Raw genomic sequence first — 20,071 nt, 5'->3', positions numbered from 1 at the left:
AACCTGGACCGAGTAATAATGATGCCATTGCGCATGAGTTGAAACTAGACAAAACGGTACCTCTGCGCATGCGTTAAAGGAGACTCACCTGGATCGAAAATGACTGATGCCATTGCGCATGCGTTGAAAGAAACGCGGCTGACAAAACGGTGCCACTGCGCATGCGTTAAAGGAGACTAAGCTGGACTGAGGAATAAGAATGATGCCATTGCGCATGCGTTAAAAGAGACTGGCTTGACTGACCAATCGGTGCCACTACGCATGCGTTGAAAACGAGAGGGCTGGACTGACAGGATGGTGCCTCTGCGCATGCGTTAAAGGATCCGGCATTATAGGAGACATCAGGACGGCACCACTGCGCATGCGTTAAGACAGTGAGGGACTGTGACAAATGGTGCTTCTACGCATGCGTTAAAAGAGACTAGATTATGGGACAAGAACGGTGACACTGCGCATGCGTCAAGGAGGCGGGGCTGGATGGAGAAGTACAAGAAGTCTCCAGGGAAATGGCTTCTCCCTCTGGACTTGGCACTCTTGCCTTTCCTATATCTAGGGGCAGGTCCAGCTCTCTTTCGCCCTCCAGTGGCCGTTCCCGAGCATTGCAGCGTGGCTCTCAAATGGAACCGCCTTTTCTGCTCATACATACCTTAAATGTGATCCCTCCCGACAGATGGCCAGTCAGCCTCATAGGCATGACCGGGTTCGTGGAGAAATAAGGCTATGGAAGCAAAGAGTCCCAAGGATTGGAAGAGGGACCCCCAAAGGACATCCAGTCCGACCATCTTTGGCCAGGCAGGGAAAGCAGGATCAAAGCCCTCCTGACAGATGGCCAGAGAAGGAGACGGATGGATACATCGATAGAGACATACATAGATAGATAGGAAGACACAATTCGATCTTTCCCGACAGATGGCCGTTCAGAGGAGATCAATAGATAGACACAATTCGATCCTTCCCAACAGATAGCCATCCAGAGAAGGACATAGGTTAATAGATAGATAGATAGATAGATAGATAGATAGATAGATAGATAGGAAGACACAATTCAAACCCTCCCAATTGATGGCCATCCAGAGGAGATGGATAGATAGGAAGACACAATTCAATCCCTCCTGATAGATAGCCATCCAGAGAAGGAGATATATAGATTGGAAGACACAATTTGATCCCTCCTTATAGATGGCCACACAGAGGAGACAGACAGATAGATAAGTAAGAACACACAATTCAATCCCTCCCGATAGATAGCCATCCAGAGGAGATAGATAGATAGATAGATAGATAGATAGATAGATAGGGACACAATTCAATCCTTCCTGATAGATAGCCATCCAGAGAAGGACATAGATAGATAGATAGATAGATAGATAGATAGATAGATAGGAAGACACATTTCAATCCCTCCTGCCAGATAGCCATCCAGAGAAGGAGATATATAGATTGGAAGACACAATTCGATCCCTCCTGATAGATAGCCATCCAGAGAAGGAGATAGATAGATAGATAGATAGATAGATAGATAGATAGATAGGAAGACACAATTTGATCCCTCCTGATAGATAGCCATCTAGAGGAGATAGATAAGACAGATAGATACAATTCAATCCCTCCCAATAGATGGCCACACAGAGGAGAGACAGACAGACAGACAGATAGATAAGAACACACAATTCGATCCCTCCCAATAGATAGCCATCCAGAGAAGGAGATAGATAAGACAGATAGATACAATTCAATCCCTCCCGATAGATAGCCACACAGAGAAGGAGATAGTTAGGCAGGCTCTTAGTTGGAAGGGACCCCAAAGAAGGCCATCTAGTCCACCCCCTTCTGCCATCATAGATTGTCTATCCATCCATCCACACAATTCAATCCCTCCTGAGAGATGGCCATTCGGAGAAAGAGCTAGCTGAATAGAATAATAGAATCTTTGTATCAGAGCAGACTGTTTAAAAACAAAAACAACAACAGATATAATAATAATAATAATAATAATAATAATAATAATAATAATAATAATCTGGAATTAAAGTGGAAAGGGATGATTAAGAAAAAGGATTCCTGTATTTTGGGGTTGGGCTGGATGTCCTTTGGGGCTCCCGGAGAGTCCTTTGAGCCTTTTCCCGGAGCAGGAGCATTGCGCATGGAGAGCCAGGTGGATCTTCCTGCTGATCAGGATCCTGGATCTGGATTGCGCTCAGCAAGACACACTCAGCAAGACACACTCAGAGGGATCAACATCGGCTGGAGAGATCTCTCGGTGACAGCAGGTGAGTTGCAAATATCTATCTATCTATCTATCTATCTATCTATCTATCTATCCATCCATCCATCCATCCATCCATCCTGGGCAATGGAAAGAGGGTAGAAGGTGGTCAAAGGGGTCATCCAAGAGGTTAATTAATTATTATTATTGGAATAATGATCATGATGATGATGTATACATTATATATTTGTGTATTATTATAAGAGATGAATTATGTACATATTCCAGACGCATGTGTTGCAATCGGCCCGTTAAATCCACAGCTCTGGATTGAGAGGTACAGACAGTCGGGACATCTGTCGGGAGGGTTTTGGTGGGGTCTTCCCTGCCCACCAGGCTGGATATCCTTTGTGGGTCTCTTCAAATGATGTGCATTGAAGGCCCCTCCCACTGCTGTGTCTGTTTGTGTTTGTGCCCAATTGCCAATCCTGCCAAACCGGGTGCCAAGGAGTGTCTCAGCCACGGATACAAGAGATAAGGAGGCCCCATGGAGGAGGAGGAGGAAGGGAGCGCCCCATTGCATCTTGCAGGCAGAAACAGGCAGGAAACATCCTGAGCAGAAGGGGGTGGGACTGGATGGCCTTCTTTGGGGGCCCCTTCCAACTCTAGGGTACCTACCATTTGTCTGTCTATCCATGTATCTATTATGGTAGAAGGAGGTTGGACTGGATGGCCTCTGAGGGCCCCTTCCAACACTAGGATACTATTTGTTTACCTGTGTATGTATGCATGCAGCATGCATCTATCTATCTATCTATCCATCCATACATCATCCTTCTTTCCTTCTTTCCTTCCTTCCTTCCTTCCATCCATCCATCCATCCATCCTTCTATCCTTTCTTCCATCCATCCTTCCTTCCTTCCCTCCATTTTTCTATCCTTCCATCCATCTATCTATCCTCCCATCCATCTATCCTCCCATCCATCCATCCATCCATCCATCCATCCATCCATCCATCCATCCATCTATCCATCCTTCCTTCCTTCCATCCATCCAAGTTTGCAAAATCTGTGTGTTTTTTTTCTTTTTCCTTTTTTTTCTTTTTAATCTGTGTGTTTGTTTTGTTCTGTTAGAATTGTAACACAATGGTATGGTTGCTGATGACACGATAAATAAATATAAATATCCATTCTATCCTCCTATCCTCCTATCCTTCCTTCCATCCATCCATCCATCCATCCATCTATCCTCCTATCCTTCCATCCATCCATCTATCCTCCTATCCTTCCTTCCTTCCATCCATCCATCTTTCCTTCCATCCATCCATCCATTCTTCTATCCTTCCATCCATCTATCCTCCTATCCTTCCTTCCTTCCATCCATCCATCTTTCCTTCCATCCATCCATCCATTCTTCTATCCTTCCATCCATCTATCCTCCTATCCTTCCTTCCTTCCATCCATCCATCTTTCCTTCCATCCATCCATTCTTCTATCCTTCCATCCATCTATCCTCCTATCCTTCCTTCCATCCATCCATCCTTCCTTCCATCCATCCATTCTTCTATCCTTCCATCCATCTATCTTCCTATCCTTCTATCCATCCATCCTTCTATCCTTCCATTCATCCATCTATCCTCCCATCCATCCATCCATCCATCCTCCTATCCATTCATCCATCCATCTTCCTATCCTTCTATCCATCCTTCCTTCCTTCCATCCATCCATTCTTCTATCCTTCCATCCATCAATCTATCCTCCTATCATTCCATTCATCCACCCATCTGTCCTCCCATCCATCCATCCTTCCTTCCTTCCTTCCTTCCATCCATCCATCCATCCATCCATCCATCCATCCATCCATTCATCTGTCCTCACATCCACCCATCCATTCTTCTATCCTTCCTTCCATCCATCTATCCTCCCATCTATCCTATCTATCTATCTATCTATCTATCTATCTATCTATCTATCTATCCATCCATCCATCCATCCATCCATCCATCCATCCATCCATCCATGTATCTATTATGGAAGAAGGAGGCTGGACTGGATGGCCTCTGGGGCCTCCTTCCAACTCTAATTATGCATCTTTCTATCCATCCATCCATCCATCCATCCATCCATCCATCCATCTATCTATCTATCTATCTATCTATCTATCTATGTATTTATCTATCAATGTATCTATCTATCTGTTATGGCAGAAGAGGGCTGGACTGGATGGCCTCTGGGGAGCCCTTCCAACTCTAGGATACTGTTTGTCTATCTATGCATCTATCTATGCATCTATGGATCTATCTATCTATCTATCTATCTATCTATCTATCTATCTATCTATCTATCTATCTATCTATCTATCTATCTATCTGTTATGGCAGAAGGGGGTTGGACTGGATGGCCTTCTTTGGGGCCCCTTCCACCCCCATGGGTTCTGCGTGGCTCCCCGGGTGGCTCTTCTCCTCCTTCTCCTCCTTCTTTCTTCTCCTCCAAAGCTGAGCTGGGCTTCCTTTGGAGAAGGAGACCTTAGTGGATGAGGCCTTGCTCCATCCATGGTCGGGCCTCACGCTCGCTTGCGGCACGCACGCCTTGTGCCAGGGAAAGGCGTGTCCCTCCCACGCGCCGCCACCCACAGGTGCGCACCCCGCTTGTCGCAACCACCAAACTGGGACAAGCTGGGAAGGTTTCGCAAGGAGGACATTTTTGGAACGATCCAGAGACGAACCCCAAAGAGGCTGAGTCTCCAAGTAGAGACCCATAAATCCCTAAAGGCCATCTAGTCCAACCCCCTTCTGCCAAGATAGGTAGATAGATAGATAGATAGATAGATAGATAGATAGATAGATAGATAGATCGATCGATCGATCGATCGATCGATCGATCGATCGATAGATAGATAGATCGATAGATAGATCGATAGATAGATAGATAGGATCCTAGGGTTGGAAGGGCCCCCAAAGAAAGCCATCCAGTCCACCCTCCCTTCTGCCATGCAGGAAAAGCACAATCAAAGCCCTCCTGACAGATGGACAGAGAAGGAGGTAGATGGATGGATAGAGGACACCATCCGATCCCTCCCAACAGATGGCCATCCAGCCACAGATATGAGGGCCATCCAGTCCACCCTCCCTTCTGCCATGCAGGAAAAGCACAATCAAAGCCCTCCTGACAGATGGCCAGAGAAGGAGGTAGATGGATGGGTAGAGGACACCATCCGATCCCTCCCAACAGATGGCCATCCAGCCACAGATATGATAGGACACACTATTCTCTATATCTGTCATGGAATCCTCGAGTTTGAGGGATCCTACAGAGCCATCCAACCCAGCCTCCATTTGCCGTAAAAGACACCATCCGATCCTTCCCGACAGATGGCCACCCAGGCATAGATATGATAGCAGGACACACTATACTTTATATCTGTCATGGAATCCTCGAGTTTGAAGGATCCTACAGAGCCATCCAATCCATCTCCCATTTGCCGTAAAAGACACCATCCAATCCCTCCCGACAGATGGCCATCCAGCTATCAATATAATTGAGCAAGGAAGAGAAGATACATAGATAGGGAGAAAACAATATAAATTATATATAATAGAATCCTAGAGTTGGAAGACAACCCCAAGGACCATTCAATCTAACCCCCTTCTGCCATAAACACCATCCGATCCCTCCCGACAGATGGCCATCCCATCATAGATATGATATAAGGATACACTATATTCAATGACATATCTGTCATGGAATCCTCGACTTAGAAAGGACCATAAGGAGCTATCCAATCCAGCCCAAACTTGCCGAAAAGGACACCATCGAATCCCTCCCGACAGATGGCCATCCAGTCATAGATATGATAGAAGGACACACTATATTCGATGACATATCTGTCAGGGAATCATCAACTTAGAAAGGACCATAAGGAGCTATCCAATCCAGCCCCCATTTGCCGCAAAGGACACCATTCGATCCTTCCCGACAGATGACCACCCAGCCATAGATATGATAGAAGGACACACTATATTCTATATCTGTCATGCATTCCTCAAGTTTGAAGGGACCCTACAGAGCCATCCAATCCAGCCCCAATTTCCTGTAAAGAACACCATCCGATCCCTCCCGACAGATGGCCATCCAGCTACAGATATGACAGAAGGACACATTATATTCTATATCTGTCATACATTCCTTGAGTTTGAAGGGACCCTACAGAGCCATCCAATCCATCCCCCATTTGCCGTAAAGGACACCATCCGATCTCTCCCAACAGATGGCCATCCAGCTACAGATATGATAGAAAGACACACTATATTCTGTATCTGTCATGCATTCCTTGAGTTGGAAGGGACCCTAAAAAGCCATCCAATCCAGCTCCCATTTGCCATAAAGGACACTATCCGATCCTTCCCGACAGATGGCCATCCCATCATAGATATGATAGAAGGACACGTTATTTTGGATGACATATCTGTCATAGAATCCTCAACTTTGAAAGGACCGTAAGGAGCTATCCAATCCAGCCCCAACTTGCCGAAAAGGACACAATTCGATCCCTCCCGACAGATGGCCATCCAGGCATACATATGATAGATGGACACACTATATTCTATATCTGTCATGGATTCCTCAAATTGGAAGGATCCTAAAGAGCCATCCAATCCAGCTTCCATTTGCCGTAAAGGACACCATCCGATCCTTCCAGACAGATGGCCATCCAGTCACAAATATAATAGGACACATTATATTCTATATCTGTCATGTATTCCTTGAGTTGGAAGGTTCCTAAAGAGCCATCCAATCCAGCTTCCGTTTGCCGTAAAGGACACCATCCAATCCCTCCCGACAGATGGCCATCCAGCTATCAATATAATTGAGCGAGGAAGAGAAGATACATAGATAGGGAGAAAACAATATAAATGGTAGATATATCATAGAATCCTCAAGTTGGAAGGGACCCTAAAGAGTCATCCAATCCATCCCCCATTTGCCATAAAGGACACCATTCGATCCCTCCCGACAGATGGCCATCCAGGCATACATATGATAGAAGGACACACTATATTCTATATCTGTCATGGATTCCTCAAATTGGAAGGATCCTAAAGAGTCATCCAATCCAGCTTCCATTTGCCGTAAAGGACAATATCTGATCCTTCCCGACAGATGGCCATCCAGCCACAAATATGATAGGAGGACACATTATATTCAGTATCTGTCATGCATTCCTCGAATTGGAAGGATCCTGAAGAGACATCCAATCTAGCTTCCATTTGCCATAAAAGACACCATCCAATCCTTCCCGACAGATGGCCATCCAGCTATCAATATAATTGAGCGAGGAAGAGAAGATACATAGATAGGGAGAAAACAATATAAATGGTAGATATATCATAGAATCCTCAAGTTGGAAGGGACCCTAAAGAGTCATCCAATCCATCCCCCATTTGCCATAAAGGACACCATTCGATCCCTCCCGACAGATGGCCATCCAGGCATACATATGATAGAAGGACACACTATATTCTATATCTGTCATACATTCCTCAAGTTGGAGGGGACCCTAAAGAACCATCCAATCCAGCCCCCATTTGCCGTAAAAGACACCATCCGATCCTTCCAGACAGATGGCCATCCAGCCACAAATATAATAGGACACATTATATTCTATATCTGTCATGCATTCCTCGAATTGGAAGGATCCTGAAGAGACATCCAATCCAGCTTCCATTTGCCGTAAAAGACACCATCCGATCCTTCCCGACAGATGGCCATCCAGCCATAGATATGATATTAGGATACACTATATTCTATGAAATTCTAAATTTTGAAGGGTCTCCAAGGGCCATTCAGTCCAGACACGTCCCTTTTTGGTTTGGCAGCAAAACGACCTTTCAGTGCGCGAGCCTTCGGGTCCGGGTGCTTCGCTTCTCTTGAACTCTTTCATTGTTGACGTGATATTGTATAATGCTTAATATGCGGCACCCTCCACTTCTTTGCCATTAGAGAGGAAGTGTTCCTAATTGGGCCCCACCCTGAGAGAAAGGTGGCGTATAAACAAGTCACACGCATGAATTAACGAACAGGTAACGCTCCTTCCAAGTTGAGACTCGCCCATAAACACCTTTACTCTCTGCTGCGCTCCGGTGGGTGTCCTGCATATCCATGCGCCACATGGTGTAATCAATGTCGCAACCCTAGAAAGCCTAGTGTCCATTCTGGAACGCCTCCCTGCTTCCTTTCCTTCATAGAGCCCGGCCATATTGTTTTCTCCATCCCGAGGAAGCCAAGGCCATGGCACTAAGAGTCCTCCACTTCGTGGCATGGGCCCTGTTTCTCCAGCTTGCAGCTACAAAGCCAGGTGAGTAGATGGGATCCCAAAGCAGTTGCCTTTGCCCCTTCCACTTTTTCAGGACCCCAATTCGAATAAGACTCCTAGAGTTGGGTTGCTGCGAGTTTTCTGGGCTGTCTGGTCATGTAGCATTCTCTCCTGACATTTCGCCTGCCTCTGTTGCTGGCATCTTCAGAGGTTCTGGGGTCTGTTGGAAACTAGGTCTCATGTAAATGCTGTCAGTCTCTCTGTCTCTCCCCCGAATTCACAGGCGGCCAGCCATGCGCAGCCAGGGACTTTGGCCAGGGGTCGGTGGTGTGCGAATGCGGTGCCGACTACTGTGACACGTTGGGGCCGGTGGTCCTCCCAGCCCTGGGCTCCTTCGCCAAATATGAAAGCAACAAGGCTGGGCAGCGCCTGCGGAGGAGTGAAGGGGCCCTACGAGGAGGGGCCCCTGAGGATGGTGAGTCAATTAAAAAAAATATATCATCTTTCATCACATAATAGTCGCCACTGCATAATAGTCACACTATCTTTCTTCCCTCCCTTCTTTCTCTCTCTCTCTTCCCCTATGTCTCCTTCCTTCTCTCCTTGCCTCCTTCTTTCGCTCCCTCCCTCCTTATCTCCTTTTCCCTTCCTTCCTTGTTCCTCACATAATAGTCGCAGAGCTGCTTGGAACTGGTTCCCCCTTCTGTACTTCTCTCTCTCCCTTCCCCTATGTCTCCTTCCTTCTCTCCTTGCGTCCTTCCTTCCTTCCTTCCTCCTTATCCCTTCGCCCTTCCTTCCTTTCTTCTTTCCTTATCTCCTTTCCCCTTCCTTCCTTGTTACATTCCTCACATAATAGTCGCAGAGCTGCTTGGAACTGGATTCCCCTTCGGTACTTCTCTCTCTCCCTTCCCCTATGTCTCCTTCCTTCTCTCCTTGCCTCCTTCCTTCCCTCCCTCCTTATCTCCTTTTCCCTTCGCCCATCCTTCTTTTCTTCTTTCCTTATCTCCTTTCCCCTTATGTCCTTGTTATGTTCCTCACGTAATAGTCGCAGAGCTGCTTGGAACTGGTTCCCTCTTCCGTACTTCTCTCTCTCCCTTCTCCTATGTCTCCTTCCTCCTCTCCTTGCCTCCTTCCTTCCTTCCCTCCCTCCTTCCTTATTTCCTTTTCCCTTCGCCAATCCTTCCTTTCTTCTTTCCTTATCTCCTTTCCCCTTCCTTCCTTGTTATGTTCCTCACATAATAGTCGCAGAGCTGCTTGGAACTGGTTCCCCCTTCCGTACTTCTCTTTCCCCCTTCCCCTATGTTTCCTTCCTTCTCTCCTTGCCTCCTTCCTTCCCTCCCTCCCTCATCTCCTTTTCCCTTCCTTCCTTGTTCCTCACATAATAGTCGCAGAGCTGCTTGGAACTGGTTCTCCCTTCCGTACTTCTCTTTCCCCCTTCCCCTATGTTTCCTTCCTTCTCTCCTTGCCTCCTTCCTTCCTTCCCTCCCTCCCTCCCTCATCTCCTTTTCCCTTCCTTCCTTGTTCCTCACATAATAGTCGCAGAGCTGCTTGGAACTGGTTCTCCCTTCCGTACTTCTCTCTCTCCCTTCCCCTATGTCTCCTCCCTTCTCTCCTTGCCTCCTTCCTTCCCTCCTTCTTGCCTTCCTTCCTTATCTCCTTTCCCCTTCCTTCCTCGTTATGTTCCTCGCATAATAGTCGCAGAGCTGCTTGGAACTGGTTCCCCCTTCCTCACAAAATTTCAGATTTTGTAAACTGCCTTGTTTTTGGATAGAGAAGGAAGAAGCGGAGGGGGAATCTTCTCTTTCCTCCTTTCTCTGAAGCAGAAAGGGGGCTGTTTGTTTAAGGCTGGATCACTCCTCCTCCTGTTTCGGAGGTAAGGCAGTTTATTTTTTCAAGAAACAGAAACTGGAGAATCAAAGGCAGATTTTATTTCCTCACATAATAGTCGCACCACCTTTTGGATTAAAAAAGCATTAGAAGTGTGGCTATTACGTGATGAAATATGGTATGTACCCATGATGCTACCTTTGGGGTTTTGAAAAACTAAAATTGTGAGTATTACGTGATTGGTTCCACCTTTTGGATTTTGAAAAATCAAAACTGCAACTATTACATGATGAAATATGCTATGTAGCATGGTTTCCACCTTTTGGATTTTGAAAAATGAAAAGTGCATGAGGAAATATTGTATGTAGCAATTATTCCACCTATTTAGATTTTGACAAATTAAAAGTGCGACTATTACGTGATGAATATGCTATGTAGGAATGATTCCACCTTTTGGATTTTGAAAAATTAAATGTGCGAATATTACGTGATGAAATATGGTATGTAGCGATGATTACACCTTTTGGCATTTGAAAAATTAAAAGTGCGACTATTGCATGATGAAATATGGTATGTAGCAATTATTCCACCATTTGGATTTTGTCAAATTAAAAGTGTGACTATTATGTGATGAAATATGGTATGTAGGAATGATTCCACCTTTTGGATTTTGACAAATTAAAAGTGCGACTATTATGTGATGATATATGGTATGTAGCAATTATTTCACCATTTGGATTTTGACAAATTAAAAGTGTGACTATTACGTGATGAATATGGTGTGGCAATTCCACCTTTTGAATTTAGACAAATTAAAAGTGCGACTATTACGTGATGAAATATGGTATGTAGAAATTATTCCACCTTTTGGATTTTGACAAATTAAAAGTGTGACTATTACGTGATGAAATATGGTATGTAGCAATTATTCCACCATTTGGATTTTGACAAATTAAAAGTGCGACTGTTACGTGATGAAATATGGTATGTAGGAATGATTCCACCATTTGGATTTTGACAAATTAAAAGTGCGACTATTACATGATGAAATATGCTATGTAGCATGGTTTCCACCTTTTGGATTTTGAAAAATGAAAAGTGCATGAGGAAATATTGTATGTAGCAGTTATTCCACCTATTTAGATTTTGACAAATTAAAAGTGCGACTATTACGTGATGAATACGCTATGTAGGAATGATTCCACCTTTTGGATTTTGAAAAATTAAAAGTGCGACTATTACGTGATGAAATATGGTATGTAGCGATGATTCTACCTTTTGGATTTTGAAAAACTAAAAGTGAGACTATTACGTGATGAAAAAAATGGTCCTCTCTCTTTCTCTCTCTCATTGACACACACCAGAAAGACTCGTTTTGCAACTCAAGCCCTCCCAAAAACACCAAAAGATCAAGGGTTTTGGAGGGGCCCTCACCGATTCCGCCGCCATCAACATCCTTTCGCTCTCCCCAAAGACGCAGGCCAACCTTCTCAAGTCCTACTTCTCCGATGAAGGTAAGTGTGATTTCTTACCTCCAGAGACGCCTTCCATAATGACGTTTTCTCAACCTCTTCCTGCCTTCTCTTCCTTCCAGGCATCGAGTACAGCCTGGTCCGCGTCCCCATGGCGAGCTGCGACTTCTCCGTCCGACTCTACACTTACGCGGACTCCGAGGAGGACTTTGAGCTCAAGAGCTTCCACTTGAGCGAGGAGGACACCAGCATGAAGGTGAGAACAGGGACGGAGAACTTGGTCCAGGATGACAAAGCCAGGCACTACCTTGACCATCAAACTCTCGTCCGGCAGATCCCGATCCTCCAGCAAGCCCAGGCAGTGGCCCCGAGGGCACTCTCTTTGTTCGCCAGCCCCTGGACGTCCCCCACGTGGATGAAGACCAGCGGGGCCATGACGGGGCGCGGGACCCTCAAAGGGAGACCCGGGGACAAGTACCACAAGACCTGGGCCAACTATTTCGTCAAGTGAGCCCTCCTTTCTTCCTTCCCTCCTGTATTCCTTCTTCCTTCCCTTCCCTGTCTTCCTTTCTCTTTCCTTCCCTTATTCCTTCCTTCCCTTTTCTCCTTCCTTTCCTCATTTCTTCCTCCTCTCTTCCCTTCATTCTTCCCACTCTTTCTCCTTCTCTCCCATCTTTGTTTCCCTTTCTCCTTTCTCTCCCTCTTCTTCTTTCTCCTTCCCTCTTTTCTCCTTCCCTGCCTTCCTTTATTTCTCCTTTTGTTCTTTCCTCCCCTTCTTCCTTCCTTTCTCTTTCCCTCATTCCTTCCTTTCCTTCTCCTTTCCCTTCTTCCTTCCTTTCCTCCATCCATCCCTTTCTTTCTCCCCCCTTTCCTTCTTTCCTTCTTTCTTTCTTTCTTCCTTCCTTTCTCCTTCTTTCCCTTTTTTCTCCCTTTCCTTCATCCTTTCCTTTCTTTCTCCCTCCCTCCCTTTCCATTCTCCCTTCCTTCTCCTTCCTCCTTCTGTCCCTTCCTCCCTTTCCTTCTTTCTTCCCTTCCCTGTCTTCCTTTCTCTTTCCTTCCCTTTTCTCCTTCCTTCTCTCCTTTTTCCTTCCTTTCTCTTTCCTCCCTCCTCCCTCCTTTCTTCCCTTCATTCCTCCCACTCTTTCTCTTTCTCTCCCGTCTTTGTTTCCCTTCCTCCTTTCTCTTTCCCTCACTTCCTCTTCTTTCCCCTTCCCTCTTTTCTCCTTCCCTACCTTCCTTCTCTTATTTCTCCTTTTGTCTTTTCTCCCCTTCTTCCTTACTTTCTCCTTCCTTCCCTTTCCCTCATTCCTTCCCTTCCTCCTTTCCCTTCTTCCTTCCTTTCCTCCATCCTTTCCCCTTTCTCCTTCTGCCCCTTCCTCCTTTTCCTTCTTCCTTCCCCCTTTTCCTTCCCTTCCTCCTTTCTTTCTTCTTTTCTCCTTCTTTCCCTTCTTCCTTCCTTTCCTCCATCCTTCCCTTTCTCCCTCCTTCCTTCCCCCTCTCTCCTTCTGTCCCTCCCTCCCTTTCCGTCTTCCTTCCCCCTTTTCCTTCCCTTCCTCCATCCCTCACTCCTTCCCTTCCTTTCTTTCTTCCTTTCTCCTTCTTCCTTCCTTTCCTCCATTCTTCCCTTTCTCCCTTCTTCCCCCTTTCTCCTTCTGTCCCTTCCCCCCTTTTCTTCTTCCTTCCCCCTTTTCCTTCCCTTCCTCCATCCCCCACTCCTTCACTTCCTGCCTTCCTTTCTCCTTCTTTCCCTTCTTCCTTCCTTTCCTCCATCCTTCCCTTTCTTTCTCCCTCCCTCCCCATTCTCCTTCCTTCCTTCTCCTTCCTCCTTCTGTCCCTTAATTTCCTTCTTCCCTCCCCCTTTTCCTTCCCTCCTTTACCTTTCTCCTTCCCTCATTCCTTCCTTTCTTTCTTCCTTTCTCCTTTCCCTTCTTCCTTCCTTTCCTCCATTCTTCCCTTTCTCCCTCCTTCCTTCCCCCTTTCTCCTTCTGTCCCTTCCTCCCTTTCCTTCTTCCTTCTCCCTTTTCCTTCCCTCCTTTCTCTTTCCTTCCTCCCCCATTTCTTCTTTCGTCCCTTTCTCCTTCCTCATTCCTTCCTTTCCTCCTCCTCCTTTCCTTTCTTTCTCCTTCCTTTCTTCCTCCTTCTCTTCTTCCTTTCCCCCTTTTTCCTTCCTCACTTCCTGTCCTCCTTTCTCCTCCCTCCTTCCCTCCTTTCCTTCCTGGGGAGCCCCATAAAGATCAGGCCAAGGATTGTCAGAAAGAGTGAAGCAAAAGAACGAAGGCACCACCATTCTTAGTGTTGGGAGGGGACTGGGGTTGTTGTCATAGCTGGAGAAGATCACACTCTGAGCAAAGAAGGGCCAGATCTACAGACCAAATAGCCAAATCGAGAGTTGAGGGTGCTGACTCCCGCCACCTCGGCTTCTCCTCGCAGGTTCTTGGACGAATACGCCAAGCATAACCTGAGCTTCTGGGCTCTGACGGCGGGCAACGAGCCCACAGCCGGGGAGGTCATCTTCTACCCATTCCAGAGCCTGGGCTTCTCCGCGGAGCACCAGCGGGACTTCATTGCCCAGGACCTGGGCCCGGCTCTGGCCAACAGCACCCACAAAGGCATCCGCCTGATCATCCTGGACGACCAGCGCATCTTGCTCCCGCACTGGGCCGAAGTGGTGAGTTGGAATCATAGCTACATACTATATTTCATCATGTAATAGTCGCACCTTTAAAATTTCAAAATCCAAAAGGTGGAATCATCGCTACATACCATATTTCATCACATAATAGTCGCACCTGTAATTTTTCAAACTCAAAAGGTGGAATCATTGCTACACACCATATTTCATCACATAATAGTCGCACCTTTAAAATTTCAAAATCCAAAAAGTGGAATCATTGCTACACACCATATTTTATCACGTAATAGTCGCACCTTTGATTTTTTTTCAAAATCCAAAAGGTGGAAACATTGCTACATACCATATTCCATCTCGTAATAGTCACACCTTTAAATTTTAAAAATCCAAAAAGTGGAATCATTGCTACACACCATATTTTATCACATAATAGACGCACCTTTGATTTTTCAACATCCAAAAGGTGGAATCATTGCTACATACCATATTTCATCACGTAATAGTTGCACCTTTAATTTTTCAAAATCCAAAAGGTGGAATAATTGCTACATACCATATTTCATCACGTAATAGTTGCACCTTTAATTTTTCAAAATCCAAAAGGTGGAATCATTGCTACATACTATATTTCATCATGTAATAGTCGCACCTTTAATTTTTTAAAATCCAAAAGGTGGAAACATTGCTACACACATTTCATCATGTAATAGTCGCACCTTTAAATTTCAAAATCCAAAAGGTGGAATCATTGCTACATACCATATTTCATCACGTAATAGTTGCACCTTAATTTTTCAAAATCCTAAAAGTGGAATCATCGCTACATACCATATTTCATCACGTAATAGTCGCACTTTTACTCCTTTTCTTCCAAAAGGGGGTGCGACTATTATATGTTGGCTGATATCCAAACAGAGGATGGGCCGGAGATGTCACTACCTTGATCCTTTCATTACAGGCTGCTACTCCTGGCAGATGTCAGGTGGTGCAGTGTAATTTCTCCATTGGTGTGGGGCGTAGACATCCAGTGATAATGTGGCATGTCTCATTAAGACCCACATCCACTGTTTTAATGGGGTGAGATGTATTACACACTGTAATAGGCAGTAAGAGCACCTAAAGCTTCAGAGAGCTTCTGTTCAACCATTTCACAGCTCTCTTCTTGGGTGGTGATGGCATGATCATCAGCATAGAGGAAACTGTTTCTTCTGGCAGTGTAAGTGTTAAACATTGATGGAGTAAGCTCCCCTAAGGCAGGCCGTTTCTTGATTTAATCATGTAATAGTAGTTTAATTTTTCAAAACCCAAAAGGTGGAATCATTGCTACATACCATATTTCATCACGTAATAGTCGCACCTTTAAAATTTCAAAATCCAAAAGGTGGAATCATTGCTACACACCATATTTCATCACGTAATAGTCGCACCTTTAAAATTTCAAAATCCAAAAGGTGGAATCATTGCTACACACCATATTTCATCATGTAATAGTCGCACTTTTAAAATTTCAAAATCCAAAAGGTAGAACCATTGCTACACACCATATTTCATCACGTAATAGTCGCACCTTTAATTTTTCTGTATTTGCACAGGTAAACAATAAAGCACACAAAACTCATCAAAATATAAACCATCAATCAGACTGAAACCATATAAAATTCCAAGTCATGCTCTCGTGTTCCTTCACATTTAGGTTCTCCGGGACCCTGCAGCCTCCCGCTATGTCCACGGGATCGGCATCCACTGGTACCTGGACTTCTTGGCCCCAGCGGGCCCCACACTCTCCAGCACCCACCGCCTCTTTCCTGACTACTTCATCCTCGCCACCGAAGCTTCCGCTGGGTCCTACTTTTGGGAGCCTAGAGTAATCCTAGGGGGATGGAACCGGGGTAGCAAGTACAGCCACAGCATCTTGACGGTATGTCCGACACAAGCGGATGGGAGATCCCGACTCAAATACCGGGAGAGGAAAGTCAGGTCGATGAGAGCTTCCTGCTGTGCTTTTGTTGGGCAGGGGAGCCTCTAAGCAGAGACCCCAAAACCTAACAACGACAACATTTATTTACATTCTGCTCTATCTCCCTAAGGGGACTCAGGGCAGATCACAGTACACATACATGGCAAACATTCAATGCCATTTTGGACAGACAGGACAGAGACAGACAGAACAGAAAGGAGGTATGTTGTGTCGACATCCAGCTTTTTGGCATCTTGGAGGTTGTGCTCAAATCCAGCCACAGAGGGGTGCTGTCGCGCCATCCTCTGTGACGAAGAGCCACCAGGACTTCCTCCTTCCTTTTGGTCGCCGGGCATTTTCTGAGCGTTTTCTTTATGGTGCCATGAAATACCTCCCCCACTTGTTTTAGCGGTACCTAATTTCTCTACTTCAGGTAAACAGTAAGCTGGGCCAACAGTTGGGAGCTCACGCCGACCCGGAGCTTCAAACTGGCAACCTTTCGGTTGGTAGATCTTATCATTGCTGGTGATTTACCAGCTGTGCTTTGTTTGTTAAGGGCTGCGGTAACACTAGAGGATAAACGGTCAGCTGTGGAAAATCTTGCGGACCGGAAGGTTAGCAGTTCAAAGCCACAGGTCGGGGTGAGCTCCCACCGTCAGCCCTAGCTTCTGCCTACCTAGCAGTTCGAAAACAATAATGTGAGTAGATCAATAGGTACTGCTTTGGCGGGGAGGTAAAAGGTGCCCATGCAGACATGCCGGCAATCCAAGCCCTACATGGATGACTGGCTCCTCGGCATGGAGAATGAAACAAGAACACGCCTCCAGATGTCAGAGACGAAAAGAGGGAAGCCTTTGCCTTTGTCTGTGTTCTGTCTGTCTTTGTTGTATAATGGCGTTGAATGTTTGCCGTAAACGAATTCTGTAATCCCCTCAGAGCGATAGAGTGGAATATAAATAATGTATATTATTATTGTTTGCGGACTCTCTCGTCGTCTCCTCGCAGAACCTCAACAACTTTGTCACCGGCTGGACCGACTGGAACTTGGCGCTGAACATGGAAGGGGGTCCTAACTGGAGCAAGAACTACGTGGACAGCCCCGTCATCGTGGACGCAGCCAAGGACGTCTTCTACAAGCAGCCCATGTTCTACCACTTGGCTCACTTCAGGTGGCTTTGGGGAGGGGTCTTGACAAAACAGGGTGGTTGGAACCATCTTTTGCACCAAGCTGTACTCTTCTTGGAATTGTCTCCACTCATTGGCTGTTTTTGTTTTTTGCTCTACGTCCAAACACAGCAAGTTCCTCCCAGAAGGAACGCAGAGGATCGGCGTCCAAAGTAGCCAACCGACAGCCCTGGAATTCTCAGCTTTCCTGCGGACAGACGGCTCCGCGGCAGTCGTGGTCTTGAACCGGTGAGCTGGGATGGAAAGTGGGGTTTGTGGCGCCACAAAGGGTATGGGGGTGAAGCAAGTAATGGCCAAGGAGGTTGCACAAAGTGATATTGCAAGCATTCTCTTGCCATACCCTGGGACGTGTTTGAAAAATTAAAGGTGCGACTATTACGTGATGAAACGTGTAGCAATAATTTCCCCTTTTGGATTTTGAAAAATCAAAAGTGCGACTATTACGTGATGAAATATGGTGTGTAGCAATGATTCCATCTTTTGGATTTTGAAAAATCAAAAGTGCGACTATTACGTGATGAAATATGGTACGTAGCAATGATTCCATATTTTGGATTTTGAAAAATCAAGTGCGACTATTACGTGAAGGAAATATGGGACGTAGCAATGATTCCATATTTTGGATTTTGAAAAATCAAAGGTGCGACTATTACGTGATGAAATATGGTACGTAGCAATGATTCCATATTTTGGATTTTGAAAAATCAAAAGTGCGACTATTACGTGATGAAATATGGTACGTAGCAATGATTCCACCTTTTGGATTTTGAAAAATCAAAAGTGCGACTATTACATGATGAAATATGGTATGTAGCAATGATTCTACATTTTGGATTTTATAGAATCAAATGTGCGACTATTACGTGATGAAATATGGTACGTAGCAATGATTCCATATTTTGGATTTTGAAAAATCAAAGGTGCGACTATTACGTGAATACTAAGAGTATCCCCTGGCCTTGCAGGTTGGGAGTGACATGTTTCCAAGGCTGTTTTCTCCTCTCTGGTTCTGCCTTTTGCATAAATCTGTTTCTCCTTTTGTCCCTCCAGCTCCCCCGAGGACGTGCCCTTCTGCATCTCCGATCCGGACGTTGGTCACATCGACGCCGTGGCGACCGCCGACTCCATCCAGACCTATCTCTGGAAGAGGTCCAGTAGCAGCAGAGACCCTCCTGAGAAGGTTTGATGGAGGAGGAGAGGTTCCTGGAGGCCAGGAAGCCCAGGACGAGCATTGCTGGTTCGAGCTTTGGTTGCCATCTTGTGCTTCCTAAATACTTCATTCTCTTCTTTCCCTGGTGTTCCCTTACAATAAATGGCACCACCGTTCTTTTCTACCCACGCGACGCTTGCTGTAGGCTTTCGTCTGGCCTGCTTTTCAGGAAGCTGACCCGAGACGTTCCGCCGTCTGAGACCAAGTACGAGGGGTATTGATTAAAGATTTCCCCTGACCCACTTCTATTTATCACAGGACGCTGAAACGGCACGTGTGTAATGATAACAGTCTCTCTGGTGTGAGGTTTGGTGTTGGTAAACGTAAGGAGCCTTGTGTTGACTTCTTTCTTAACGTAAGGAACCTTGTAAACATTTCCAGCGTTAGCTGGGGTTTGAACTGTGCCAATTGGGAGTCCTGGAAAGCTTGGTTTCGGAAAGTCAGAAAGAGCGCTATCTTATATATGTATCTTATGCAGGAATATATTTTTGCTGATGTTGTTCTAAAGTTGGAAATGAATGACAGATGTTTATCCAGCCTGGCTTCATCTCAGTTCCGGGCAGATGTTAACTCTCCTTAACTGGGGCTGGTAAACGTAAGGAGCCTTGTGTTGACTTCTTTCTCAACGTAAGGAACCTTGTAAACATCTCCAACGGCAGCTGGGGTCTGAACTGTGCCAACTGGGAGTCCTGGAAAGCTTGGTTTCGGAAAGTCAGAATGAGCGCTATTTTATATAGATATCTCATATAATAATATTTCTTGCAGATGTTGTTCTAAAGTTGGAAATGAATGATGGATGTTTATCCAGCCTGAAACATCCTGGCTTCATCTCAGTTCCGGACAGATGTTGACTCTCCTTAACTGAGGCTGGTAAACGTAAGGAGCCTTGTGTTGACTTCCTTCTTAACGTAGGGAACCTTGTAAACATCTCCATAAACTAAAGAGCTATTGTCTCTAATATAAACACATTGTTTTTCACCAGGAGTTCAACAAGTCAGCAGTGGCAACAGTTAATCATCATCGCAGTTCTCATCAGCAACTTTTAATTATAGTTCATGAATTCTTCACTCCCTTCTTGTAGTTTTCCAGACTTCATCTTAGTCTCTAGATCAGGGGTCTTCAAACTTTCGAAACAGAGGGCCAGGTCACAGTCCCTCAAACTGTTAGAGGGCCGGATTATAATTTGAAAAAAAATGAATGAATTCTAATGCACACTGCACATATCTTATTTGTAGTGCAAAAACCACTTAAAAACAATACAATAATTAAA

General features: G+C 45.4%; 1 protein-coding gene across 1 annotated transcript; it reads left to right on the top strand.

The window, feature by feature from the left end:
• The first annotated feature begins 2,513 nt into the window (after nt 1-2,513).
• On the top strand, nt 2,514-18,777 carry GBA1 (glucosylceramidase beta 1). Its single transcript, XM_060757976.2, has 11 exons — nt 2,514-2,543; nt 8,451-8,560; nt 8,802-8,993; nt 11,710-11,859; nt 11,940-12,073; nt 12,152-12,324; nt 14,248-14,485; nt 16,143-16,367; nt 17,412-17,575; nt 17,703-17,819; nt 18,642-18,777. The coding sequence occupies exons 2-11, from the start codon at nt 8,494-8,496 to the stop codon at nt 18,775-18,777; spliced, it is 1,596 nt and encodes a 531-aa protein (XP_060613959.2). The 5' UTR covers nt 2,514-2,543; nt 8,451-8,493.
• Nucleotides 18,778-20,071: the final 1,294 nt, after the last annotated feature.

The sequence above is a fragment of the Anolis sagrei genome, chromosome 12, assembly GCF_037176765.1.
Source record: "Anolis sagrei isolate rAnoSag1 chromosome 12, rAnoSag1.mat, whole genome shotgun sequence".
NCBI lineage: Eukaryota > Metazoa > Chordata > Lepidosauria > Squamata > Dactyloidae > Anolis > Anolis sagrei.
Note: the sequence above shows the minus strand (reverse complement) of the source record. Positions and strands in the feature narration are given on the sequence as shown.

Excerpts from the sequence above, each read along its gene's own strand:
- GBA1 (XM_060757976.2), top strand. The coding sequence starts at position 8,494 with ATGGCACTAAGAGTCCTCCACTTCGTGGCATGGGCCCTGTTTCTCCAG. Across the intron at positions 12,325-14,247 it reads TGGGCCAACTATTTCGTCAA|GTTCTTGGACGAATACGCCA; the intron begins GTGAGCCCTCCT and ends TTCTCCTCGCAG. Across the intron at positions 17,576-17,702 it reads TACCACTTGGCTCACTTCAG|CAAGTTCCTCCCAGAAGGAA; the intron begins GTGGCTTTGGGG and ends GTCCAAACACAG.